The 26,162-nt window shown below is 39.0% G+C and overlaps 1 protein-coding gene across 6 annotated transcripts in view; it reads right to left on the bottom strand.

Annotated features, from left to right (window-relative positions):
* Positions 1-1,114: 1,114 nt before the first annotated feature.
* The window catches only part of OSBPL2 (oxysterol binding protein like 2), a 38,918-nt gene continuing 13,870 nt past the window's right edge, over positions 1,115-26,162 (bottom strand). For 5 of the 6 annotated variants that reach the window (XM_064465361.1, XM_064465359.1, XM_064465363.1 and 2 more), the window contains 13 exons: positions 25,435-25,599; positions 18,007-18,148; positions 17,682-17,757; positions 15,864-15,998; positions 14,687-14,784; positions 13,786-13,968; positions 10,802-10,909; positions 9,359-9,448; positions 8,624-8,747; positions 6,763-6,891; positions 5,901-6,024; positions 5,127-5,217; positions 1,115-3,880 (listed from right to left, as the gene is read on the bottom strand). In XM_064465361.1, the coding sequence (XP_064321431.1) occupies positions 3,778-3,880; positions 5,127-5,217; positions 5,901-6,024; positions 6,763-6,891; positions 8,624-8,747; positions 9,359-9,448; positions 10,802-10,909; positions 13,786-13,968; positions 14,687-14,784; positions 15,864-15,998; positions 17,682-17,757; positions 18,007-18,148; positions 25,435-25,471 (1,440 nt within the window). In that variant the 5' untranslated portion in view covers positions 25,472-25,599 and the 3' untranslated portion in view covers positions 1,115-3,777. Of the gene's footprint in view, positions 3,881-5,126; positions 5,218-5,900; positions 6,025-6,762; positions 6,892-8,623; positions 8,748-9,358; positions 9,449-10,801; positions 10,910-13,785; positions 13,969-14,686; positions 14,785-15,863; positions 15,999-17,681; positions 17,758-18,006; positions 18,149-23,760; positions 23,927-25,434; positions 25,600-26,162 lie in introns of all 6 variants that reach the window. The other variant, XM_064465364.1, reaches the window with a different exon arrangement.

Genomic DNA, 26,162 nt, shown 5'->3' with positions numbered 1-26,162 from the left:
GTCACGGCGGCGGAAGATGGCGGCGGCGCCCGCGCCCCGCCCGCCGAGCAGAGGCCGGGCGCCCGGCTCTTCTCCAAAACCGCCTTTATTCCCATTTACAGCGTAACACTCGCGTCCGCAGGGCCGTACAGCGGCGGGGGGGCGGCCCTTATTTTTGCAATATTTGATAAAGCCGTTCCACGGAAGTGCGTCTCTGGTGGGCGCGAGGCAGGGGCTTCGCCGAGCGGGATGGGCGCCCCGCACGCTCGCAGCGCGCGTCTCCCGCCTCACCCCTACCGAATTTAGGTACCGCCTTACGGTGCCCGCAGCCCCAACCCCGCGCGTTCCCGCGGGGCCGGAGCTGCAGCGCGGCCCCGGCTCCCGCCATGCAAAGGGACACGGTCCTTCCCAAGAGGAGCTGCTCCCGCCCCCACCCTGCCGGAACAGGCTTGACGGTGGTTTTTTTAAAAACCATTTTTTGACAAAAAAAATACTGATAAGTTATTTTTAATTAGCAGTATTTGTTCCTGCTTCCTAATTAGTTCTGTTTTTTTCTGGGTAATTCAGGTTACATGGTTCCTGTCCTCATTAATCTGGGTACCAATAATCATATAAATACCCCATGTCTGAAAAAACTGCTCCCAATTTACAATATGACGCTGCTTCAAAGACACAAAAGCAGACGCTACAGAGCGACTATAAAGTTAATTTTTCACTTCCCCTGCATTTTCCAAGTAAAATCCCACTCGCTCCCCGCTCCAGGTAACGCTCGGCCTCGCCACCCTCACGCTGGCACGAGGGTGGCCTCCCCTCCCTGCCACCTCGCGGGTGTCCAGCGCCACTTCCACGCCGCATGTCCCTCGCTCTCGCCGCGTGCTGCCATCACCCCACGCTTCTCAGGCCCGACGTACTGCAAAGGAACCGAGTTCACCCACGGCTGGGGAAAAGCCTCGATGGCAGGGCAGTGGTGTGCAAAGCTCTGATTTAAATCATCGTCTTCATCTGCTAAGCATCATTGTGAAATCAAAAAGTATAGAGCCGGAGCTGGCTGAACAAAGCCAGAGTCATCTTCAGCCGTCCCCTCGCCAGACAGCTGCCCTGGTACCGAAGTCTCACAAAAAAATCTGTCACCATCTAGAGGCCCAGAGGGTATTAAGTATTTATTATAATTTCTTTCTAGATGGTTTCTCTACATAGCTGTATTAACATATTCTAACACAATTATCTTATATACAGTGTTTAATCAAGTTATAAAAGTGACATTCTTTCAAAAGGTGCAAAATTATTAACGTTTTGACACGTAAACTACTGAGGCGAGATCTGCATCGAAAATAAAACTTTTTCACTTTCAGAGCAATCGAAATGCGGCGTTAGGAGTCCCATGGCTAGCCAAGCATAGACGTGTCGGCAGTGAGGGGAAACAGTTTTGTAAGTGTTGTCAATGAAGAACAATAAATTTAAAAAATGGATTTGGAACTAAGATGAAATTTTACTAAAAACTTTTCACTAAAGGAAGGGGAGAAGGGGATAAAGACATAACTGATGAAGTGTTCTTACTTTAGAAATCTTCCCAGTTTCTTTTTAAATCCCATGAAGATTCTATACTGACGTTCAGATTCAGCATGTTGTTACAATTTTTTCATGCTTTCACATAATGAAAAGGGTTTAGGTCTTTGAATTTAAAGCATAACAGAGACGAGAAGGATGATAACTTGTACACGACTACTTATAAACAGAATATTTCTTTAGCAATTACTCTACAGTTTTTCCATTCAGGCAATTTCTATTTGTATGTATTGTTTTAAAAACACTACTCCAGCATTAAACATACTATTTAGTTTAAGCAAGTTTTAAACTCCCATGAGATGTTCAGCTGGCTTAATGTGTGAATCCTTTCAATCCTTACCCAACAAATGGTTCCCTACGCTGCTGGCAGCAAGTTTGGAAAGGGGGTTACAGTGCCTGGCACTGTCATTAAAGTCCAATTTTTAATAAAAACTATTTTCATCTGCCCCGTAGGGATCAGCAATGTCTTTTTAAAAGTCAAGTGTCTGCGCACTTAACTAGGAACAAATATGACCCTCCTGTCTGCACCGCGTTACCAAGTCTAGCTTGTGAGCCCTAAAGACTTTCCACCAGCACAAAGTACGATTTCTGGCAACAGAATACAGTTGCCACGAGCACGTTTCAGACAAGGCCCTTATTTATTGCCTTGACGTTTTACAGCTTCTCTTATTTTTCCAAATGAAGAGAACAACTAAATCTCCCAAAAATGTAAAGTTAACCCAATCATTAGATGCATGATTTGATGGAAAAATATTTAACCGTATGTAAATTTTCTTCTGCTTTTTAATCCTGTAGCTGGGAGAGAAGCACTTCAAAAATCTACTCTTTGGATGGAACCACTGATGCATTTGGACATCAGTCACACCAGCTCTTCCACGAATTCCTCAAGTTGCTGGCACTTAACACCAGCAATTTCTGAATTACTGCAAACGTAACAGCAGTACAGCCGCTCTCTGTTTTTGCTGGGTTACTCAGTTAAAAACTTTCCTAGAAGAAGCAGCAACATGAAGATTAGTTTTAATTACTGAACCTAATTTTTCAAGCCTCTCTCCCCGCTGCCCCCAAAGTGTACCACTTAAAAGAAAATGAATGCGTCAACTCAGTAATTGATTATTTCCAGTGTTATATGGCTTTGATGGTTCAATATGGAAAAAAATCCCATTTTTGGACAGCACGTGCTCACAGAAAACTTGTAGTAGGTATAGCTCTGCCAAAGCTTTAAATTGATTCTTTTTCACAACATACAGAACAGACATGACCTAATAATGAAAATCATGCAAACCAAAACTTCCCCAAAATATGAACCTGTGTGGATATACAGACCAAAGTGCTTCCAAATAAAAGTTTAGTCTAGAAGCATACATAGTGCCAAAGCTGCCAAAGGTAGTGCAGATTTAAGCCTCCAAGTGGTAGCAAGCAATATATTTTACATTGTAACGACCTCTACATTCCTACAGTTGCTTCCAAAGCTTCTCGATTTTAAGAACAGCATTTGACTTCAGAAAAAGCACACTTCTTAATTGTACCCTTCCCTTCTCCTAACGTATGCTTTATGTAATTTTATCACAGCTATACAGCTTAATGCTCACAGTGTCCAGAAGTTGTGAAGACTCTGTAACAGACAACTACAGTTTGAGAAGCTCAGGTTGGTTTTTGTTTCTCCAAGTCTCTGAATTATTGAATCGTACTAAGAGAGGGGCCAGGAGCTCCAGTCCCCACGTAGTGCTACATACATATGGAAGTTCACATGCATCTCTTCATGGGGAGTATTGACAGTACTGGATTTGATCCTGTTGGTACCGTATTAGCTTTTCATCCCTGCTGCAAGTTCCAAAAACTTCAGATTCTTCACTATGGTACTAAGTAACAAGGATATTATCGCTATTTTATTTAAGTTACCTAGTTTTCAAGGATGTTATGTGCTCTACCAGATACAGCGTATCTTCCTGACAAAGAAACTAGGGGAAAAAATGAAGAACCAAAGGTCCCTTTGAAAATTAGTGAAAACATGATGATTTCAGGTGCAGCTTTATGGAAAGAATGCAACAGTATTTAAATATTTGGCAATCCAACATTAGTGATAATTAATTCCTTGATTGTTGACCAATAGTATTTTTGTTAAAATTTACTTAGAAAAGCTGGTTTTTGCTGTCAACAAAACCAGAGTAACTGGCTTGGAATGAAATCTAGTAACTAGATGTCCAGATGAGATGAGCAATTGGCTCCGTAACTTCAGTATATGTCTGGACAGTCTGAGAAATTTCTATCAAAATAGCCACCTGAGTACAGCCAGTCTGAAGTCCCAGTGTATGGGTTAGTGCCTTGATGAAACCATCTGTAAAAAAAAAATAAAAAAAGAAAGAATAAAAGAAAAAAGCAAACAGAGTGAACAGTTATTAATTAATAGTAATTAATGGTGAAAAGAACAACTTTGCTTCTTTCAGAAAACATTGAAAAGACACTGGTAGTTCTAATCAGAAAAAAAATCTCAGGAAATATTCTGAACACGAAGAATAAGGCATTAAGCGTCATACACAATTATCACCACACCTTATAAAGAGTCTTTTAAAAATTTATTTTTTTTTAACATGAAGTCATGAAGGAGTGTGAAATGGATTTTAAAATTGCTGTCCCATTCCAAATAAAAATAACATTGATACTCTAGATTATATATTGATTATATATATTCATTTTTACTTTAAAAGAATGCCAAATCAGTTAAACGACCCTTTTTGCAAACCTGTCCAAACAGGAAACAGTGTTGTGCTACGGAGCCATACTTTGCACAGAGCATTAACAGATGCTCACTTTTTAGCCATGTTGACTGAAAACAATTTTACGTTCTCTGGAAGAGATTGTCAAAGGCATTAACTGGAATCAGTCTGGAGCTGCTCCTCCAGGCTTTGGGAAGAGAATGCTTTCTCTTCTGAATTTCATTAAATCATGGGAGCATCCCAAAGTTCTTGCCTTTGAAGGAAGCAGCTGCAGTAACTGGCCATGAGCGTACCCTTGAGGGCATAGCATTGGCATCTGTGAAAAACAGCCAGCGGGAGCAGGAGCCAAATTACACATTACTCCGTGATGCATTCTATGACTGAGAAGTCACTTGAATATGCAAGCAAAAAAGCAATTTTGGAAGTATCCAAGCCAAGAGGTCCTAAGAGTGTGAAAATAAAAGGCCCTAGAGGGCCACGTAGTCTTAGTCAACTGCCAAAAGCTGGACAGGAATTGGTTAAAGGAGAGATGAGACTTAACATTTTATTCATTCTAACAAAAATATGACCTCTGTAGGTTTTATAAAAAAAAACAAAACAAAAAAATTCATTCTTACCACAGTAGTTAATTATGACAGGTTTCAGCATTTATTATTAGATAATTTCTCATAGACAAAGTTAGCAGCAATTTTGGCTTCCAGCTACATTATTTAATTGTTGACCCAGCAAATGCTTTAAGTGACACTACAAATTGTGCTGTCATGCAGGAAAGCGAATACACGCTGTCTTGAATAAAAACACTTCGAGCAGTATTCCAATGCAATATATCCGAGCATTAAACGAACGCCCCACTTCCTTCCCCCTTACCGTGTGTGCCACTCCACTTCATCTTTTGCACGCTCCTTGCGAGCAGCTCTTTGTTTCTCTTCTAGTCTCTCTTTTTCTTTGCTAGCCACATCTAACAAACATTTCAAGAGAAATTGGTTACTTAGCAAAATAGAAACAGAAATGCAGAAAACACAGAAAAGACTGCAGAGAAATGAAATATAGTTCATTTAAGTAAGAGAAAGCATTTGCTGTACACAACCTCACTGAGCAATGAAAATCTCAAGCAAGAAAAAACTAAAACTGTCATTTCAGAAGAGTTGCTACTACAAACACAGAGTCAAAACTGAAACTCTCATGTTTTACCTATCAGAAACACTACGCCGAGACAGCAGGAAAGGACTTAGATTAGGCATAATAAAGAGGGTGATTTTTTCCCCCCTCCACTATTTGGCCATGTGTTTTTTCTGACAAATGCCAGAGCAACAGAGCATGTCTGTTCACCAGATGTCTTTCCAGACAAACTCCAGAGCAAGAGAGCATGTCTGCCAGTTCCCCTCAGGTTAACAAGCATGCAAACACACCATAACATAGGAGTCTTGGGATCCACCTTGGACATACTTGCTCCCCCAGACTTTTCTGGGAGAAAACACGTCATGCATTGTTCATTAGCACGTTCATTACACAGGATGATAAAGAGTTAAGGCTGCTCTGGGAATGAGAGACTGGAAACAGCGTTCCTGTAACAACCAACCTCCCTTCAGTCACCCCTCAAAACTTACAAATGTGAAAATACTTCCTCCAGCAAACACATACCCATGTTTCCGTTTTCCATATTTCTGATATCTGGACGTAGCCGACAGTCAGTGGGAGCTAATATCGCTTCCATGCCCTTTTCTAGCTCGTTAAGACTCACAGCAAAACTGGTGAAATTGTACATCTTAAAAGCAAATTAAAGGTAACATAGAAGTTATTTTAGCAAAGTGGCGCTGGGTTCCCTATACCAAATGAATACAACAGAACTTCCAAGAGAAATTTCTGAGTCAAACCTTCTCCCACTGGCAACCCTGAAAGCAAGGTCAGGTTCGTACAAAACTAGGGTTTTTGTTGGAGGGGTGGGTCAAGGAAGGGCAGAACAGGGTGGAAATCACAGCTTTCATTTTTTAAGCAGTCTTTGCTTCAGAGGATCACAACAGATCTTCCTCCACATCTCACATTTAACATAATGATTTTTATGAAGAAAAAAAGAAAAACCCCAAACACCCACAGCTAAAAGACCAAGACGTCTTGTTGAAACTACTGAAGTTAATACCCAGCTGTCCAGTTACTGCATTTTTTTGGAAGCTGGTCTTCTAGCAGCAGGATCAGCAGAAGGGAACATGTATCCATATTGCAGCTGCTCTAAGTGCAAAGATCTCGCAGACAGGTTAACCTAAGACACCAGGCTGACACTGAAGCAGCTGCAGTCACAGCACACATTCTTTCTACCAACTTCGGCACAGGAGCGATGGGTTTCAGCACAGGAACAAAGCAGAGAGCTTGCTGTAGTGTAATTTTACTGCAGCAGCAAGAACTGCCAGAGCCTGTCAATATGCATGCTAACGGCAGATGCTTCAACAAGGTTTCCCTTGAACAAGTCTCTAGCGATAGCAATACACAGACTGATTGAAACAGTTACCTGTGATGAGTTTGGTGGCCTACAGTTTATTCTCCAAAGCAATTTACTGCCTGGTATGAACTGTACCGTGTCCTGAACCTCTGGCATATCATCAGCCTCATCATTTTCAGATTTAATAACATCTTCACTCTGAAACAGAGATAACATTCGGCAGGGGAGCAAATGGGAATTGGACAGTTTCATCTAGAGTTCTACAGCGACTGTCGAAGAATCTGTTCAAATTTGAGATATTAAACCATCCCCTGTACTTCTGCTTCACTCCTCGTGTTCGCTTTTTCTCACTCTGTATACTGTTCCTCTCATTTTTATAGGAATGTCTTGCTCCTGATGTCTCTGAATAGTCTCCCACCACCTACGCACAACTTGAATGTCTGTTTAAAAAAAATTTATAATAGTAAATCAATGTCTTTCAGAAGTCTTTTCTGAAGCTTCCCTTCTATCCCATGCCATAGCTTAACTTCACCTAACATGACTATTACTCCGTCAGGTTGAAATGAGCCGAGGCTTTAATTTAAGCCAGTTCCCAGGATGGCCTAAGAGAGATAAATAGGGCATGCCTGCTTTTGGATATTGCTTCATCATTTGCAAAAGATTTGGATGTGCGACTAAAAAAGATGCACTGCTATAAGGCGTACACAAAATCAAACGCAATACTCCTCAAGCGTCTGCTCTCAGGCTCAGAGACACTATTGTACGACACAGACAGCTATGCTGTGGAATTTCAGAGGATTTCACCATGAGAAACCATTTTAAACCACAACCACCAGAAGGGAAGTTTGAGGCAAAAACATCCCAGAGTGACAATATCACAGTTTTCCTCTCTCCCCTCACTCCCACCCCTTCCTATTTTCCTTCTGCCCCTCTGACATGGCTCATTTATTTTATTCAAAAATACTCTATTAAGTTAAACAGGGCCTGTTTTAAAACAGCTCCATATGGTTAAGAGTCTAATCTCAATCATTTGGTTTGAGTATTCATTATTTAAAAAGGCTCTTTCAGGCTACTTTCTGTGTCAGCATCTGGTTTACTGTTAGACAGTTCCCCATCTAAATATAGATTCAACAGGAAGGAAGGAAGGAAGGAAGGAAGGAGTTGATTTTCGTAAGATGAACAGAAACTTATTATTTTTTAAAAAGTCAAAATATAAGCCTGTAACATGATGGAATCCAGAGCCAAAAGCAAGGCCTGTTGCTGTTCTAGATTCTTCTGATGTGAATACTTCTTAATAAAAGTTTGAGCCTCAGTGTTAAGAGTGATTAGCTTCTGTTTAACTTCCATTTGCATTTGCAATTAGCAACTAGGATGTGCAAGACCCTGTTGGTATCAGGAAGCCCAACAGCCCTCTGCTGCACCACACATTTTGCATTTTCCATGTAACACCAAGGCTTTGGCAGTACCTTAACCTGACACCGCTTACATGTGATGAAAAAAACCCTGCATGCTTCCAGTGCCCTTTATTGTCAAGGTTATCTACATCATAAAGTCTGAAAGGCTCTATCACCAAGAAGTGTAACTGACTTAAAAAACATGTCTTTTTTAAAATGCCCAAATCCTAGTATTTCTACATCTGGAGTCGGCAGTATAGCCACTTTCTCATTCAAGGACTGGACAACATCAGCTTGAGGCTTGATAGTTGATGACTTCTTTGACAAATCCCTAGTGAACACTGCTCCATACCAGGAGCTCATACTGAAGTTCCAAGTGCAATGCCTTCTCATAGGACTAACATTGCCCACATCTCCCCCCTACCCCTGTTTTAACTCTCCATTCACCACCACCTGACCATTTCCATAAAGAAGATGCTTTCCTTTAATTTCTCATATTTCAGTATCTTTTCTCCCTAAAGAATCCTTAACCTTACCGGCTTCAGTTTCTTCTGCTCACCACCTCTCTTTTCATTCTTTTTGTAAGTCTCATACGTAGTGGGATCAGTGCACCATAAGCATTCTGTCCACTTGCCATAGATCACGCACAGCTTCTTTCTGCTGCAGGGAAAGCAAAGGAGGAGACTTGGCATAGAAGGCTTTATAAGAAGCAAAAGCTAAGTCATGCATATTCTGATCTATATTAAACACCCAGCTTCCTACTTTGTTGTATTTTATGCTTCTTTGCAGATTTCTTAGAATTCAGATATTTGATAATGCAAAGAAAAGGTTTCATCTTATTCCAGTCTTCCTGGCATTCAGTCCTGCAGAACACATCCTCATGACTCAGTTGCATGTTTTTGCCCCATTAAAATGAGCGTGGGTGCAATAAAGCCAAGGGTTCACAATACAGAGACTCAGAATCACGAAACAGGTTTGGGTTTGATTAAAAATCTCTAATCATCATATTCTCATTAATTTAAACTGAAGACTGGAGTTGTGACTGTACAACAGTGAAACAGACTACCCTGTATTTTCCCTGGATACCTTTATTTCCAAAGACTGGACTGGAGAATCAAGGGTTTAAAATACTGACACAGAGAACAGAAATGGGTTACAAAATCTGCATTGCAAGCAACTTTGCAGTCACATCAGTTGTGATTGCTATGCCAGCACTACAGAAATGCCACGGCGCTCAGAAACGGAGAGGCCAAGAGGCTTTTATCACTTACTTTTTATCCTGAATGTATCCCTCTACTCTGTGAAGCTCCTTCCCAAACAGTCCACACGGTTTAAAATTAAGGACACATTTATCTCCAGTACTGTAGAAAAAATAAGTACATGCTTAAAGAAGCAAGCCTCTAAATACATTAGTACGTTTACTTCTTTACCTTCTACAACTTTTGTCATATAGTTACAGTTAGCTGGGAGGTAGTTATTCATATCATTATTTTTCTTTAACTATGGTTTATTATCTGACCAGGACATTAAAAAAGGCACACAATTTTCAAAACTCCACAAAGGACCAAAAAAAAAAAAAAAAAAAAAAAAAGAGAGATCAATGTGCACGTGAAGACATCAGCCTGTGAAAGCCAACTGAAAATATGACCATACTTCTGAGTTTCATGTATACCTAAAGTTTATCAAAACTACTAGGAATAAAACAGAATGCATACTACTTAACCCACATTATTAACACACTGCATTTCAGACTAATACCTATTTACAGCTACCTGTAATGTAAAATAACTTTCACAAATCACCTATGCAGGAAAACCTGGTTAAGGGAATTCAAAAGTTACCTCTAAATTTAATATCAAAAATTCTGAACTAAGCATTTTACAAACATAAAAGAGCATTATATTTCAGCATCTTCCTTGCATTGAGATATACATATATGTAACTAATATTTCCTGGTGAAGTACCAGGCCAAGTTCTATGTTAAGCACAAAGCATGCAGAGACCATCCTGGGTCTTTTGTGCCAATATAAGAGACAGGATTATAGATTTGATGCTATGAGAAGTATCAAAACAGCAGCCCTGCTGGATTAAAGGTCCCATTTACTCATAGAAAAACATGTGCAGAAGTAGTAGAGTTTTCACAGAATTCTCTCCTCATTATTACAGGAGGTAATTCATTTTACATAAGGTAAAAAGCTTTTACATAGGCAGTTGGCAGAACAATTGACATGCTCTAAGTTCACATTATCCTACTCCGCAGTCATTTTCTTGTGCTGTACCCTTAAATTTAAGACATTATCTATTTTCAAAACTAAAGAGAGGACCAAATCACAATCAACATGATGGAGGTCCACTGCAAGCCTCCAACAATTATTCCATTTAATGGTTCTGGAATTAAATTTCATTTCTGTTCTCTGTCAATAGGGCTGAATTTGAATGACTAACTCACAAACGTAAAATCTGTGTATCCCATAAGCCATCTAGCCCTGTGCCTTTTCATTAATATCATTACGATACTAAACCCAGTCCAACAAATAGTTTCCATTAGTCAGAAGGAAAAAAAAAAGAGAGAAAAAAAAGACGACAAGACTTTGGACCTATGAAACAAAGCTTCCTGTGTAATCTGCCAAAAAACCAAAACACTCTGCTTTGTAACAAAAGTGACCATGCACCAGTCCCTATAAGCCAACCCTCAATTTCATAATTAGCATTACCTGTGATTTACAATTTCTACCAATCCATATTGTTCTAACCACAGTTTACCAATAATTACATTATGTACACAACAGGTTGGATTTGTCCATGTGTAAGCTTCATTATGTCTGCAAAGAAAACAGAGAAATAAATCATTTTCTTTAGCTTGAGGTGGAATGTAAACCTGTTTTCAATTCTGTTCATGGCTGGGCAGAATATTTAGCGCTCCTGTGAACAGCCAGCAGTTAACTTCAAAACAGAAGAGAAACAGACCTTTCTTCATAAGCCAACAGTGTGTTGTATCTAAACACTTATGCAAGTTAATAAAGTGATATCCCCATTATTTTTCTTCCTTCTCACAGAGTTGAAATACTAAGTTTTACAGTTGCTGTGCTTTTAATTACAAATTCCAGCCTACCATCAACAGCAGTCCAGGAATTCATGTTTTTCATTTGCACTTTTAAAGTTGCACGTGGTAAAACATAATACTTGCAGGAGAACTGGACAGACAAACTAATGCCTAATACCATTGTCTATTCAACTACTGCAGCAGCACCACATGCTTCTTCCTGAAGCTCTTTCTTGTAAACCTCCATCATAATCTAGAGAGTACCCTTTTGTGATAAAAAAAGAACAGAACATAAATATTTGAGTCTTCTAGCAGAGAGGTTAGTCACTACCAGTTCTGACAGAGGTTTGACATGAAGACACCCATCCTCGAGGGCTGGTCAGACGAACCCACTTACACAATTTTTCATTTTACAAACATTGAGTGTTAAAGGCTCTTGAACGTGAAGAGAGTGACACGAGTCAGCAAACTGCAGAAGTGGTTTCCGCAAACATGCTGCAAGTTTCCACATCGGTATACGAGGTCTGCTTAAGTGTCACTGAGAGCAACTTTGGGGGTACGTGTGTGGTTTTGGGGTTTTCTTGGTTTGTTATTTAACACCAGTGAGACACACTAGCGCTATATTAAAGTTCATAAAAATGATATTTAAAAATGCAATTTATTACTCAATTCCATCCTTTTCTCAAGGATTTACTGAGAAGAAGAAAAAGCCCTAGAAGTGAAGAGTTTTTCACTTAGTTTCATTTCAGTCTTAATGTTTTGCAAAAAGCTTTACAAAGATGAGTTAACAGATTCTAAATCCTTGAAAGACATTATTCTAGAAGTGGACAAAATGTTAAACAACAGGGTTCCTATCACACCTAGCTCAGCAGAGTCAAAGCCATCTATTCTCATTCATCTTTCCATGCCAGTATAAGAAATGCTGAAGTTATCTGGTAGGCAATCAATCCATTTTAGGAAAGCCTGCAAACTCTATTTTAATACAAAAAAAAATACAGAAACAAGCAGTGTCCTCTTTGTAACAAATGCTTTGTACTTCTACTTCTCTTATTTAGTGTTTCTAACCAGTCTGTCATTTTCCAGTACAGAGGAAAAACAGATCATTTAAGTCTGACTGTTTTCCACAGCAAATTGTCTTCAAGCATACTTTAGAACAATGACTACTCTTCAAGTTGGGAAAAAATACCAGAATCCCCTCAATTCATCCCGCCAGCCATAGCACACACTTTTATTCATGAACTACTTGACACCAAAAGCTGTATAGCATAAAACAAAACACAAGACACTCACGGCCAGTGCTGATAAATTGAAACACTTATTTGGCTGGAGAAGTGAGGAAGAAGTGTGTTTTCTAATGTACATTTTGAAAACATAGTCACGGTTAACAGAAATGCAGTACTTAACATTGACTTGCAATGTTGCTTCCTGAACTTGCTCACTCAGGCCCTGAGCAGTTCTCAGACTACTCAAACCAACAGAATGGTAAGAAACACAACACAGGAGGCTCAAAATTTGATTTCAACTTCTGCTACTAACTTGAAGCAATTATTTAAAACAAATGCTGTAATCGTTTACGGTCCAGTTTCAGTCTGTGCCCTGTAATTTGATTAGGCAGAGCAAGAACGTTACTAGTCTTCTAAATAAAGGCACTCTCTCAAGCAATGAACTTGATTTTTGTCAGGTCTGCGTTCTACACTAACATTCATAGTTCCTTCTACATTCAGATGAATTTTCCTCTATTTCCATCATCATTTATATCCAAGACCATTTCATACTTTTATAAGCTTTGGAAGATTAGATGCCAGCAGCTCAGAAATTAAACTATACTTTCAAAAGAAACTACCGAAAAAGTCAATGCTTGATATGGGAGGCAAGTTCACTCTTTATTGAAACCAAATGGCTAGACATTTCATAAGACAACCTTTCAAAACAACATCAGAATTAGGCCTGAGGAAAGCTTTTATAGAAGCACCTTTAAGTGTTCAATTGCAGAATACTTTTTCCTGCAACTACTACCTCGTGCATCCTTGTGTCCTACTTGGGAAAGCTCAGGAGTCTGTGCCACCAGGGCACAAACCAACTTATGGGTAGTCACATAATTTATGAGACATACGCAATTAGAGACAAGCCTGGGAGTAATCTGGATTTTAATAGGAAGGTGTTCATACACAGGAAGTGTTAAACAGGTGACAAGGCAATCCTGACAAGTGTCTCATTCCCTTATCACACAGAACAGCTATTCTGAAGATGCAGTCCTTTCCACACAACCATATGCATACAAACAATCAAAACAACAATATTTAAAAGCGAGAGAAGCTTGAATAGCCTTGTAATAGAATTTCATCTATTTAAATTTTACATGCCTTCACAGAGCTAGCTTTCAGTAGCATTCGATTTTTAAGAAATGCTAATTTTCATAGTAGAAAACCTGGGTCAAATTGCTACAGCTATGCAAGCGTGGCATAACTTAAAAAAACAGAGCTCTGAAATTAAGCAGTGAAAATTAACTTGTAAATAAACTCTTACAAACTCTTCAGCAAGAGGTTTTTAGATAATCACACCTATGAAGAGCCAATAGGATGATTATCACCGCTTTTTATTCAAGTAAATGTTAAGGAGATCAACATGAAAAAGGTATTTACTTCTCATACTCACTTCAGAAGCTCCAAAGTAATTGTTCCCCGAGGCTCCGCTTCTATACTCTTTCCCCAGAATTTTAGTTTGGGATAGATTGATCCATGAAAAATAAAGTCCTTATTGAGGCCTTCAGAATAAAATGCACTAATAGGTGGGTGGTGGCTGACTTGCTCAGATATAAACCTAAATCCTAAATCCTCCCTAGCAACAACAAAAAGAGAGCATTAAACAGTAAATATTTTTTAACGTTACAAGAGAAAAGAGTTGCTTGATACTTCAAAAAATTTTGAAGGGCTTATATTAAACTGAAGGTGAGACTTTCCTTTTCTAGTCCCATGACACATTTACAATTAATGAAATAAAAGAATTTGTACTCTGAACATTTGCTCTTTCTACCCAAAACCAACCCACATTCAGACACCTCAATGACCTTCTACCCAGAAAGGCATTTGAAGTAGTTTCCCTGAAAGAACTCATGAAAATACTGAAACTCCTTGGGCAGCAGCAGGAGGTCTGACTGAAATTTCTGTTCTCCACTGCAGACATATCACACATTTATTTAAGCAAGCTGGAAGTCCTTCAGACTAACTCCTCTATCTGACATGATGAGCAAAACACTATTTAAATTTAATTAATAGTGTCCGGTCAGGAAATCTCTTTGGTGGAAGAACAAGGACACGTTTTTTTTTCTGAATAATTCAAAGAATACTCTGCCTAAACCTAGAAATAAAATTATTCGCTTCAGAACAACTTCTCAAAAGATTTTGAGATAGTTTGGGGCAAATAATTTCAGCTATACTCAGAAATATATTTTAGTAGATTTTTATTTATTTCACTGAATAAACAACCAAACTAGTATGAGAGCCTGCTAACTCAAGAACACAAATAGCCCCAGCTCCCACTTTAAAGTAATTATTACCTGGTTAATTCATAGGTTTCTCCTAACAGCGGGTTAAATGGTTTGCCAGTTCTCTCCCACTGAGAAGCTACAGCAGAAACTGCAAAAGCAGCTACAGCCTATAAGCAAATTAAGAACATGTTATGAGAACAGTACATTAAAATTGTAAGTTTAATACTGTAATAGGTAACAAATACAATGTATTTCATTATTCTTCCAAAAAGAAAGCGCTATATATTGCTTAAGGCCAAAACATTTGTAAGCCATAGGATAAGTGATAGAGAAGTGGGAAAATAAGCATTAATAAGAATCTCATTTCCAAAAGGAATTGTTTTCTATAATAATTTTGTCAGGTTACATTCTGCCCCATGCTTCTCCACATACCTGTAAGAGGACAGCTTGTTTTTTTTTTTAAATGTACTTTTCCCCTATTTTGACTGTCCCCCACACTCAGCTCATTGGGAACAGTCTTGCTTTCCCTAGTGTCAGGCAAGCATTATTTTTAACACAGGTGAGATTTCTTGAATCAAACCAGCAGGTACAAATGACACTTAGAAGCTCCTGCAGGCTGATAAGTAGGGGTATGCTCTACAGAAACACAGAATACACAATATACATTCCAGTTTCACTTAAGTAAAAGCAGAGCTATGAGCAATACCAGTATAACCTAATGTACACAGGCCTGGTTTCACTATATTCAGTTCCTCCTTGTGAGACCAGCCAGGTACTATATTCTACTCTCAACAGTGACCAGTTTTGGAGAAGAAAACCGTGGTAAAGCTTGTCTCTGTCACAACAATTTTTCATCTACTAACTTAAAAATCATGGAGCCACTCAACCTATCAATTTAGGACGACTTAAAGCCAAGATTTCATCTTCGCAACACATAAAACCATAAAAAGAGTCACAACTAAAGCAGTCCTGAAAAGGGTTGAGGTCCTTGGGCATCGTCAGTTGTGTCACTCTCCTGCACTAGACTTTTGGCTCAAGCTCTGTGTACAGCATCAAGTGTAAAAGTGTCACAAATATCTGATACAGCCACTATGAAACAAGAAGTTTGTCTAGACAGACAAATATGGGCATTCTTGTGATAGCCCCAGAGGAATAAATATGCTCAAGTGAGAAATGGTCTTGAAATGAAATATTTTGGGAGAGAAATTTCTTCTGAGCTAACCAGAAGGTGGTAGCTGCTACTTACCTGCATTCTTTCCAGGGGGTCTGCATGACTACAAGCCTTATTAATGAGGTATATATGTTCCATGTATTCTGTTATTCGTTGAAGGAAACTCAATGGCTCATTAAAGACAATAGGCATCGTAATCTTAGACAGCTCCTACGTAACAAAAGGATAAGTTTATTTCTTAGACACAACACTAAGTTAACAACTGACAACAACAAGAATTTTGAAATAAGTTGTGGGTTAGTTTATTTTGTAGCATTATCCAAAAGGCATTTGGCAAGCCTATAGCAGACCTTTAAGTGCTACAACTGAAAGGGGCTGGAAGCGCTGCAGACCCATACTAGCAATCTGAAAGAATAAACAACTTCAAAAACTGATCTAGCTAACCTAGTAAATTCAAGAAAACCATTGCCTTCTATTCTGTGGTCTGTATGAAAAAGAGGAGGTTAAAATTTCCATAGATAGCAGCAATAATGTGCCAGCCAGCTCATTACTGATATTTAAGTACCACGCATTCCTTTGAAATCCTCACATACTTATCTGCATAAAATCTGACTATTTTACTGGAGTAACCACAAATTATTTTTTTAAAAGGAACAGTTGCATAAAGAATAGGATTTGGATTGCTCTAACGAATTTTAGTGGCTTTAAGCAACCTGTTATTTGCATCAGAATGTTTCTCATTTTGCATGTGGATACAAGACAGACATGAAGTTCACACAGAGATTTCCAATTCCCCAAGATTTTTACTACATCCAAGTAAGTGTGGCTGTTTAATTAAGAAGTTGCACTCATGACTGAGGACTGAAGCATCATTTAAGTGCTTAAAACTTAGTGGAAAGGAGAAAGCCACCAGTTACGTTAATGCAGCATTTTCCTCACATTATCACAGGCAATAAGTTAAAAAAAAAAACCAAACATTACCCCTAACTGATCCCTAACTTGACTAATTGATTCGGTCCCAGCAAAGCATTCTAGTAGATAGGTCACTCATCCTAACAAAAGGAGTTTTGACAGTACAGCTGTCTCTCTTAGATGACATAAATTAAGCTAGTAGAAGGGCTCACTGACTTCTCTGTTGCATTCACAAAGGACTGTACTGGCAGACCTAGACTAGATATGAACGTAATTGCTTAACGCTTCTGAAAAGCGGCTATGACAGCAATGCCTTCCAGTGTAGAACATCATTTTCATTCCCAATATGAATGACGCGATCAAACATGTAACTGAATTCTAAAGGATTAACAGAAAACAGCAGTGATGGCCAATAACGATGCAAGCATCGGGAGTCCTTTAACACCACAGACCAATGTAAAGATCTGTGTCTGAGTCCAAGAACTTGTGACACAATTACATCACACCACACTGGGCTCTCTAAGAAGCTCTAACAGATCCCAAAACTTTTATATCCCTTCAATCAGATGAAAACAATTTTTCTGGTACAAACTGCTTAAACTATGGAGAGGAAAAAACCCACACAAATGCACCAAAATAAAGCCCTAAATCACATTTTGCTAAGTAAAGAATAAAAAAAGCAGAGAGCATTGCATTAATCAAACAATCTTTGACTATATTTTTGTTGGTTTTAGTCTAGTTCTTATAGGACAGCATTAGAAATGCCAATCCACATGCTCCAAAGCTAAAGCAAGTAAGGAAACAGTATTGTTAGTAAATGGATGTTGAGGTTTAGATAGTTGTAGTTTAAGATGATGTTCCCTACAGAAAAAAATGCAAAATGCACCAGATAGTATACTATGTCTTAAGGTTTAAGCAGTAAAATTAACCAGTTTAAGTCAGGAGACCTAACATCAGCATATTTCACCCAAGCTAACTTACCAGTCCAATGCATTTTTTTAATATGCTCCAAACACTAAAATCACTTCTAGAAAACATTGGGGCAGGTAATGATGTCCTGTAATTGGAAAAAAAACAACTGTCATTGTTAGCCCCTTAAACAACATTACATTTTCATTTGTAGATATTGAAGTAATTTATAAAGGAAGCAAAGCATTAACCTAGAGTTGACATAGGAAGCAGACAAGTGAAATGTTTTTTCAGGTTCCAGAGAATTAACCTCTTCCAATGAGAACAGTAATGCCCCAAAAGATAATGAGCCCGCACATACTCGCTTCTCATTTACTATGTAGTACTGTCTGTTTACCTGTGTCTCTTAATCCCATTTTCTTGAATCTCTGTCTCTCCGTTATGCTTTCCAGACCTTTGGTGTGGATCTAGATCAAGCATTTCTGCAACTTTATGATTTGCTTCTGAAAAGTCTCCTGAAGAATTGTCAGAATCAAAGCCTGCATAAAAACCATAAGGAAATAGTTTTCTTAGGAACCTTATTATGCCACAGAGTGCCACTCACATTTTGTAACTCTCACAGCATAAGTACACTTATACCAGGTTATTTTATTTTAAAGAATATCAGAGTGAAAACCCCTTATTAAGTGACCTAATTTCCAAGAGTATTTAGAGCCAAGTATTGCATTAGAATCAAGCATTCTCAACTAATTTTTCATCCTGCTGAATATAAAACCAATTTAGAATCTTACAAGTTCTTCAGTAGCTCCTAATCAGATTAGTTGTATTGTCTCTCCTTCAGAGCTGCAGTGTGATTACTGTAATTTTGTTCAGTTATGTAGTTTTCCTCAAAGACCTTAAAAATTTAACTTAGCCTACTTATACTACTAACAGACAAAGAGAGGGAAAAAAAAAAAGAGACAAAATGGCCATTTCACAATCCAGTGGCAAACATCCAGACTACCAGAGCAACAGAAATCTAGGATATATAACTTCTTTGTCCATCCATGTGTGCGAACCTTATAACACTTCCCTAAAGGTTACTGCAAGAGCCTGTGGACACCAAGATGAATCACTCCCTGAGTTCTCCAAGCGACCCAAAGCATGACTGGCAGTAGGTGATTTCATTTCCTACGACCCAATTCCATACACTTGGGTAGACAGCTACTGGAAACACCGTTGTAACTAAATGCCAGCACCCCCAACAACAACATGCTTAGAACAGCTTTAACCATACAAAAAGTTAAACCTACAGGAACGTAATCAAGCAGCCCTAAGTACAAGTTGGACTAAACCAACAATTTAAGTTTTTAGTCTAATGATTTTATTTAAGTCACATTACTGCCCCCCACACTCTCAGAACAACCACAATTTATTTTTGCATATGCCTGTAAGAAAATTCTAAAAAACATTTTATGCATACACACACTCTTGCACTTCATCACTCTCAACAGCAACAGCCTCTTGTCAAATGCTGCTACACAGACTGACTACAGAAACAAAACATTTGTTAACAACAATAAGGATCAGTTGCAGCATCAATACAGAGCACCCTAAATGATGCATTTATGCACCTAAAATGATGCACTAATACAATCCCCCTTCACAACTGTCACAGTAATAAAATAGAAAGTGCTGCTGATCAGTGTAATAAAGGAACTTTTTTGCTGAAAATAATTCAAAGAGCATTAAGTCCTTTGAGTGCCACAAGGGCCAATTCTTCATCAAGAACCACAAGACTACTTTAGTTTTCAGCTTCCAATTTAAGAGTCAGAATCCAAAAGCAACCTGAAAACATGCATATTTGCTGGCATACAATTCTTGCCACAGTTTTAAGGAATACATTAACATCATTTTTGTATTCCTTTCATTCCAGCTATCACAACGTGGGCAACCATGTGTCTATTGTGCTGACAGTTATCATCACACTCAGCTACAGCCCATCCCAAAGTCCAGCTGTGGGTACAGAAAAATTCCAAAATATTGCAAAGCGTGTAAACACACTAACGGAGTGAAGAAGTCACTTTTGACAAAGTATATTTTAAAATTAACTAGTGAAGTTCTGTGAGCCTCTGTCACTAACTTTTTAAAAATACAGATTATCTATCATAAGCAGTACTTCAACTTTTCTTTTTATTAACATCTCCAGGAGGGTGCTTTTACTTTATTAGAGCAATTCATGCAGGGCACATGATCAGAAACAAAGAGCTGTGTTTTTTTCAGGGATCAAGACCATGACAATAACATGCAAAACTGCACAAGGAAGTACCACCGATATGATCTTACTTGGTAAACAGCAGGTGTAATGGGTGATGTCACACATTAAACTGTCTCCTACATTTTGATGTCACAAGCGTGTAATTATACAGCAATAGCCACGCCTTAGCAGTCTTAGTACTTAATTAGAAACTATGATAGTCATATATATATTCAGGTCATTAAAATGAAGACTACCCTGAAACACCTGTCTCACAAATATTTTGTTGTGGATTGACTGAAGATAGGCATGTATTTTTTTTTTTATTTTAAAATGGCATTTCTAACGACAGATTCGCTTTTTCTGGAACCTGTCACAGTACAAGGAGATGGAAAAGACAAGTACTGTAGGGCAATACAAAATAATTAGTTTGACTGATGAAGTTGGAAAAAACAGACAAGCCTTCTGGCACATGTGCCCTCACGCAGAAATCTGACCAAGCACACACAACATAAGGAACAGCATCATACTTAATGGGCGCTTCAAATGAGATAAACTCACCTAAACGTAGAAGTAAAGCTTCGTAACAGGAATAGTCAACTGGCTTATAGGGGAATGGTTATGAAAAACGTTACTGGAATTACAGTCTTTACATTGTACCTGAAACCTTGCAAATCCTATCAAATGTTCATTGTTTTTATCCACACTAGATCTCCTGTTTCACAACGATTCACAACTGTTTTGCCCTGTTGCTGTACCACACAACGGGAATTTAGATTCAGGTATATATATTATTTATGGCCAACAACATGGCATTTATTTGCTTACTGATGCCAATTCAAACAAGTGTCTTACATACAAACAACAAAAATTAAATCCCTGCTCCAGAAAAATAAGATAGTTCACTAGTGTAAAGTCTGCTTTATTAGACTGCATTTCTACCTAACTACTTTAAAAAACAAAGCAATGCCCCCCAAGAAAACCCCACTAGGGTAACACAGCCAGATAATCACTAGACTTTCAACTATACTTTCAATCTTAAGTATCAGCTGCCTTATCTACTACAAGCCCATTGAGAAAGTTTCAAAAGCCATTTCTTAATGAAGATCTAAGTATTATAGTTCTGCGAACAACTATCCAGAGAATGTTCTTCACAGAGGAAGTACTGATATGGAGTAAAAACAGCTCACTGAAATGATTTGTTGTAGGTTTTCTAAGTTACAAAAAGAATCCTTCTCCAGCTACCATTAAAACCTTGAACTTGCAAAACTGATCAGATAAGTATTACTTACAGGACAGTTTTTATAGTGAAGAGCCGCTTGGAGTGAGGATAAAAACGGGGATTTAAAAGGGTGATAGGGGACCAGACACAGAAATAAAATGTCAAAAATTAGCTTAATCAAAAGTCCCAACTTATGTGTGTTAAGGGTGAAACAGAAGCTTTCAAAGAGTCTTAATTTTTCAAAGTCAAATACTTAACTTGGGTGCCAACATTAATCTATTTCAAGAGCTTAAAGAAAAGTGACTTGCCAGTAACTCTAGTTTTCTTAGCCTTCTTCTTCTTCCACATCCTGCAAATGAAATGAGTCCACTCAGACTACACTATACATCTGCCTACAAGGGAGCAGAGAGGTACACTGTGCTATGAGTCACCTACGAACACAAGACCGCCCCTTTCATAGAGTCAGCAACTTCCTTAAATACTAATTAAACCTTGCCACTCAAGACAGAAAGGGAATCAAAATACCATAGTACCGTGAAACTTCAGACCTAAAAAGGGCATAAGGAATATGGAAAAATATGCTGGAAGTGTAGATAGCAAGTGAAGCGAGAGGGGATTTTTTTTCTTCGCCAGAAGTTACCGTTCTCCACTTTTCAAAAGGAGCTCATCTTCACAACCCATAGCTGTATCACACTGCTCCGACAGGAGGCAGGCTGGCCTTTCACAAGATTTGCAGTACTTAAACATTATGGCAGATATTGCTGCTTTAGTTTAATCCAGACATTATGAAAATATATAAATTTGGCAGGAGATACCTCACTTCCTCCTCCCCAGGTGAAAGCAATAGGTTACAGTGAACAACAGCCAAGCAATAGGAAACAGAAGGGCAATAGCCTCACTAATACACTGGGCCAGATAACCTCATGGGCACCAAACAGATTTCCATGAAACTGCAGGTTAATATTGAAAAAAGCAATCCTAAACTATTTATGTTTGTCACAAATGAATTACCCTGTAACTAGCCAAGCATTTTCCTGTTCTGGGACAATCCTTTCAAAAAACACTTTGGCAAACAGGATTCTGACAGAATTAACGAAGGATACAGCTCTGACACAGAAGAACCTGATGGCATACAGTCTTTAACAACTCTGTGGTGAGATTAATAAACCCAAGGTGACACAGGCTAAAGGCAAGTGATCAAAGCTACATGCTCCGTCTCACATAAAATTTCAAAGAATCTGAAATTCATCAAAGGATTGACCACTTTACCTGATCCAGTCTCACAGAAGACTACCTCCTGTGTTTGAGAAAAAGCAGATGCTTCACTGTCAGGAATTAACTGAGACCACAGGTAACATTTCCAAGAGATTCCCAAGGGGAGTACCCATCCACAAAGTAAGGCTGTCAAGTGTCCAACAAGTCAGCAATGCTAATAACCTCTGAATCCAAAGAAACTTCTCTCCATGGAAATTCTGTACCGGTCACTAACTCGATTCATCACCTGTATAATGCAGTCCACCCTGCACGTTTACAAGCATAATCATGACCCAGTCAGGGTCAAACCATCTGCCAGGAGGATGATTCCCAACCACACAGTATGCAATTCCATCACATGAGCACATCTTTTGGATGTGTTGGGGACAGTGTCAGAAGTGGGAAACTTCTCAGCCAACAGATGAAATCCACCACAACAAAAACCAGGGGTCTCTTTCTAGAAGTGGATGCCATCAATTAATAACTACAGAAAAGTTGTGGCTTCCTCAAAGAGTGAACTCACAGTATCTTAAAGGAGGCAGCATACTACCCGGGCTGCTGCAGAATTCTAAAACATAACTTCCCGTGGAGTTCAAGTGCTCTGCTAAGCCTGGTTTGCAACTTACAGACACAAACCACAATTACTAAAATTGGTGAACTCATGGGAACACATTGAAGCTCCCTCTGGGGAAACCAGGGAACAGGACCCTGGGGGAGCAAGAGAAAAGTATGCTATGCACACTGTTTTCATCTCAACATGGAGCTAACACACAGCTAGAGAACATGCTTGTTCCTGGTAGCCATATCCCGATCCTAGACTTAGAGCAGAACAAGCACATGCTTAAAGGTGGCTTCTGCCCATCTACTGATCTGACCTAAACCAAGGAGAGTATCCTTGGAAAGAACAGACTGAGAAGTCTGCCAAGGGCATTTTATTTTTTTATCAAAATTTGGAACCCCAAATCCTGAAGTTTTCGCTGTGGAACCTGAAAGCTTACCTTGGCTCAGAAAGGACCTCAATTCTGAGCTTGATCTACTGGGTCTACACCTATCACGTCCAGACCATTCAAAACTAAGAGATAGGACCCATTAGAACCCAAAAAATTCAGCAAAGCATTGTCTGAAAGATACACAGTCCATGGTGCTAACAGGAGCAAAGAGTTGCTACAGCCATCAGCAGCTGGGGAAGACAAATACAGAAAGACCTATTTACAGTTGTTCTTAGCATCACATTTATGTACAACTTGGACAGGACACAGCCACAAAGAACTAGGTCTAGATTTCACTAGGTTTGTGCAAGTAATCCATCAAACTGTCAGCTTCTTCTAAAGCATCTAGATGGAGGAAGAGATTGAGCACCTGTCTTTAAAGACAGTCCCAAAGGAGAAAGAATCTGAAACAAACTATTCCAAACTCAGCACCCCTCTTAAACCAAGTACCTGTGGGGCATGCTCCAGGGCAGCATATGTAAGGGAAAGGTTCACCCTCATTTAGTTCCTGGAGTGGCTGCTGCAGACCAATATCAAGAGGGCTGTGCTAACAGCCTATAAAGACACCAGATCTTCTTTTGCTTTAGAAACTTCTCTCCTGCCATCACATTCCTCCCTGTGGAAGAATAAGATTAGAACAGGACAAGGAGTGCTCACAGAACTGATGCACAACACCCCACTTCTGAGCACAGCCAGCCAAGACTGCAAGGTACAAGGACATCTCATGCACAGTAGTTCAGAAGTCATTACCACCTTGAGCCCTTGCAGGGAAAAATCAGCCTTTTGAGGTTGAGGAAAGGGGAAAAAGAAGAGAAAAGAGGACAAAACCAGAGTGTTCAAACGCAGATGACTCAAACACTGGGGGCTGTGTATTTCTGCAGCAAGAGACAAAGGAATGCATCAACATCAAAGCTGTACGACACAGACCTCATGCTTAGAAGCACATTTCTGTTCATCTTTTTCTGTGGGGGAAAAAAATCTAGTTCATGTATGGCCATGGTGCTGAGCTCTTGGAATTGAAAGATTACTAAAGACATAGAAACAATCTGTTGCATTTTCAAAATTTTTATGGTACAACAATTTGATTTTACAGATTAATTTGGAGTGCTAGCCCTATCACTCCTAGCTAGGATGAATGCAATCCAAATCTCCTCCTCTTCCATGACATAACTGTGACAAGTCCTGTAGAGCCTGCTGTCAGTCGTGTTGCTTCACCCAGCCCCCTCTGTTTACTCCTCATATGAATTCCCAACCAACCATATCTAAGTCCTCCTTACTCACTTTTATCTACCATGCTACTTCCATTCCTTCAGCTTTCATGCTTCCCATTATTCTCTTTTCATTCCCATGATTCTAGATTAGGCACTCTACGCTCACCACCGCCAGCATTTCTCATTTCACCTCTATTACAGGATTTCTGAGGAGACATTGAACTGGAAGACTTCAAAATTGTTTGAGACCTTTGAAAGGTTTACTTAAGCATTTTACTTCACCACTAAAACCATGTAAGGCTCTTATAAATAACCATTCATCCTTATTAGTTCAAAGAGAAGTACTATTTGATACACTGCTCAAGTGTATCAAGTGATTCATGTTTGCTTTCCTAGAAGAAAACACTGGATTGCAAAGACTTTTGCCTCCCTGTCTTGAAAGCCTACTTTTACAGTAATTTGTTTCTGACTAGAAAAACAGTTTCTACTTCAATTCTTCAGGATAAGTTTTCCATTAAAATAAATAAAACAACAATAAAAATAGTCCATGGAAGATATTTCATCTTTCAAAGGGTGTTAAAAGCATTACTTCTCAAGCTGCTGTTAAACTACCTGCATTTTACAGAAAATTAAAGCAAGACTTTGCCACTAAAGGACTATTACAGTGATAAAATGGTAGTCAGCGTTAAGTTTAATAAAAAACCCCTCATTTCCAAGTCTGAACCTGAATTATGGTTCTTCCTTTCTTCTTTTCAGAAGATAGCACTATGAGTTTTACCAACGACACTTTATTTTTCATTTATTTCTTAACAGCAATATATTACTAACCCCTTACCACATACACAACACAGTTTATAGCAGTTTTCTGGGGTTTGGGGTAGGGTTTTTTTTTGGCACTGTGCCCATCACTCACCCGTAACGGCATCATAAAACTCTTCTTCACTATTCATCCTTCAGTGTGAAATCTCTGTACAGCCAATCCAGCTTCCTCTAATGCATCGCTGAACTCGATTTAGAGATTAAGTATCTGTGTGCTGTTCAAGTCGTCTTTTGCAAATACCCAGCTGCTTTAGATGATCTATTTGACAAGACAGGGAAACAGAATTAGCAACTTCCACATTACTTATGTGCACAAACACGTACACCTGACAAATACTAATCTTCCTATTTCTTCCCATGGCAAAAGATGGATTCTTGCATTCATGAGTAAATAACCTTCTTTGATACCAAAGTCATTCTGGAGACGAATACTACCTACCCCAAGAACAGCTGAGGTACTATGCCACACTTCTCTCTATATAAATACATCAAACTACTGTAAAACATACCTTATTTACTGCAAGTTAAATTTCAGGCAAGTACAGCTAGAAGGAGCAGAGAACTGAAGGAAGAAAAAGACAGCTGGCAAAACAAAAATTCCCCGCTTCAGCAAGAGAATAAGCTTTACAGCATCCTTAATCAAGAAAGTTGGGAATAAGAAAGAGAACCTCATATCCCAAAGTCTCACTGTTGCAAAAAAATATTGGCCCTCACTGCACATCACGCAATCAGCACCTAGTGACGATTAGAGTTTTGTCAGGCTACTGCTATGAACTCTTCAAGAGACAACTAGAGATTTTTCCCTCTGGAGGGAGAGTGTAA

This window comes from Phalacrocorax carbo, chromosome 14 (genome assembly GCF_963921805.1).
Source record: "Phalacrocorax carbo chromosome 14, bPhaCar2.1, whole genome shotgun sequence".
NCBI lineage: Eukaryota > Metazoa > Chordata > Aves > Suliformes > Phalacrocoracidae > Phalacrocorax > Phalacrocorax carbo.
The sequence above is the reverse complement of the archived record's forward strand: the minus strand, read 5'-3'. Positions and strand labels throughout refer to the sequence as shown.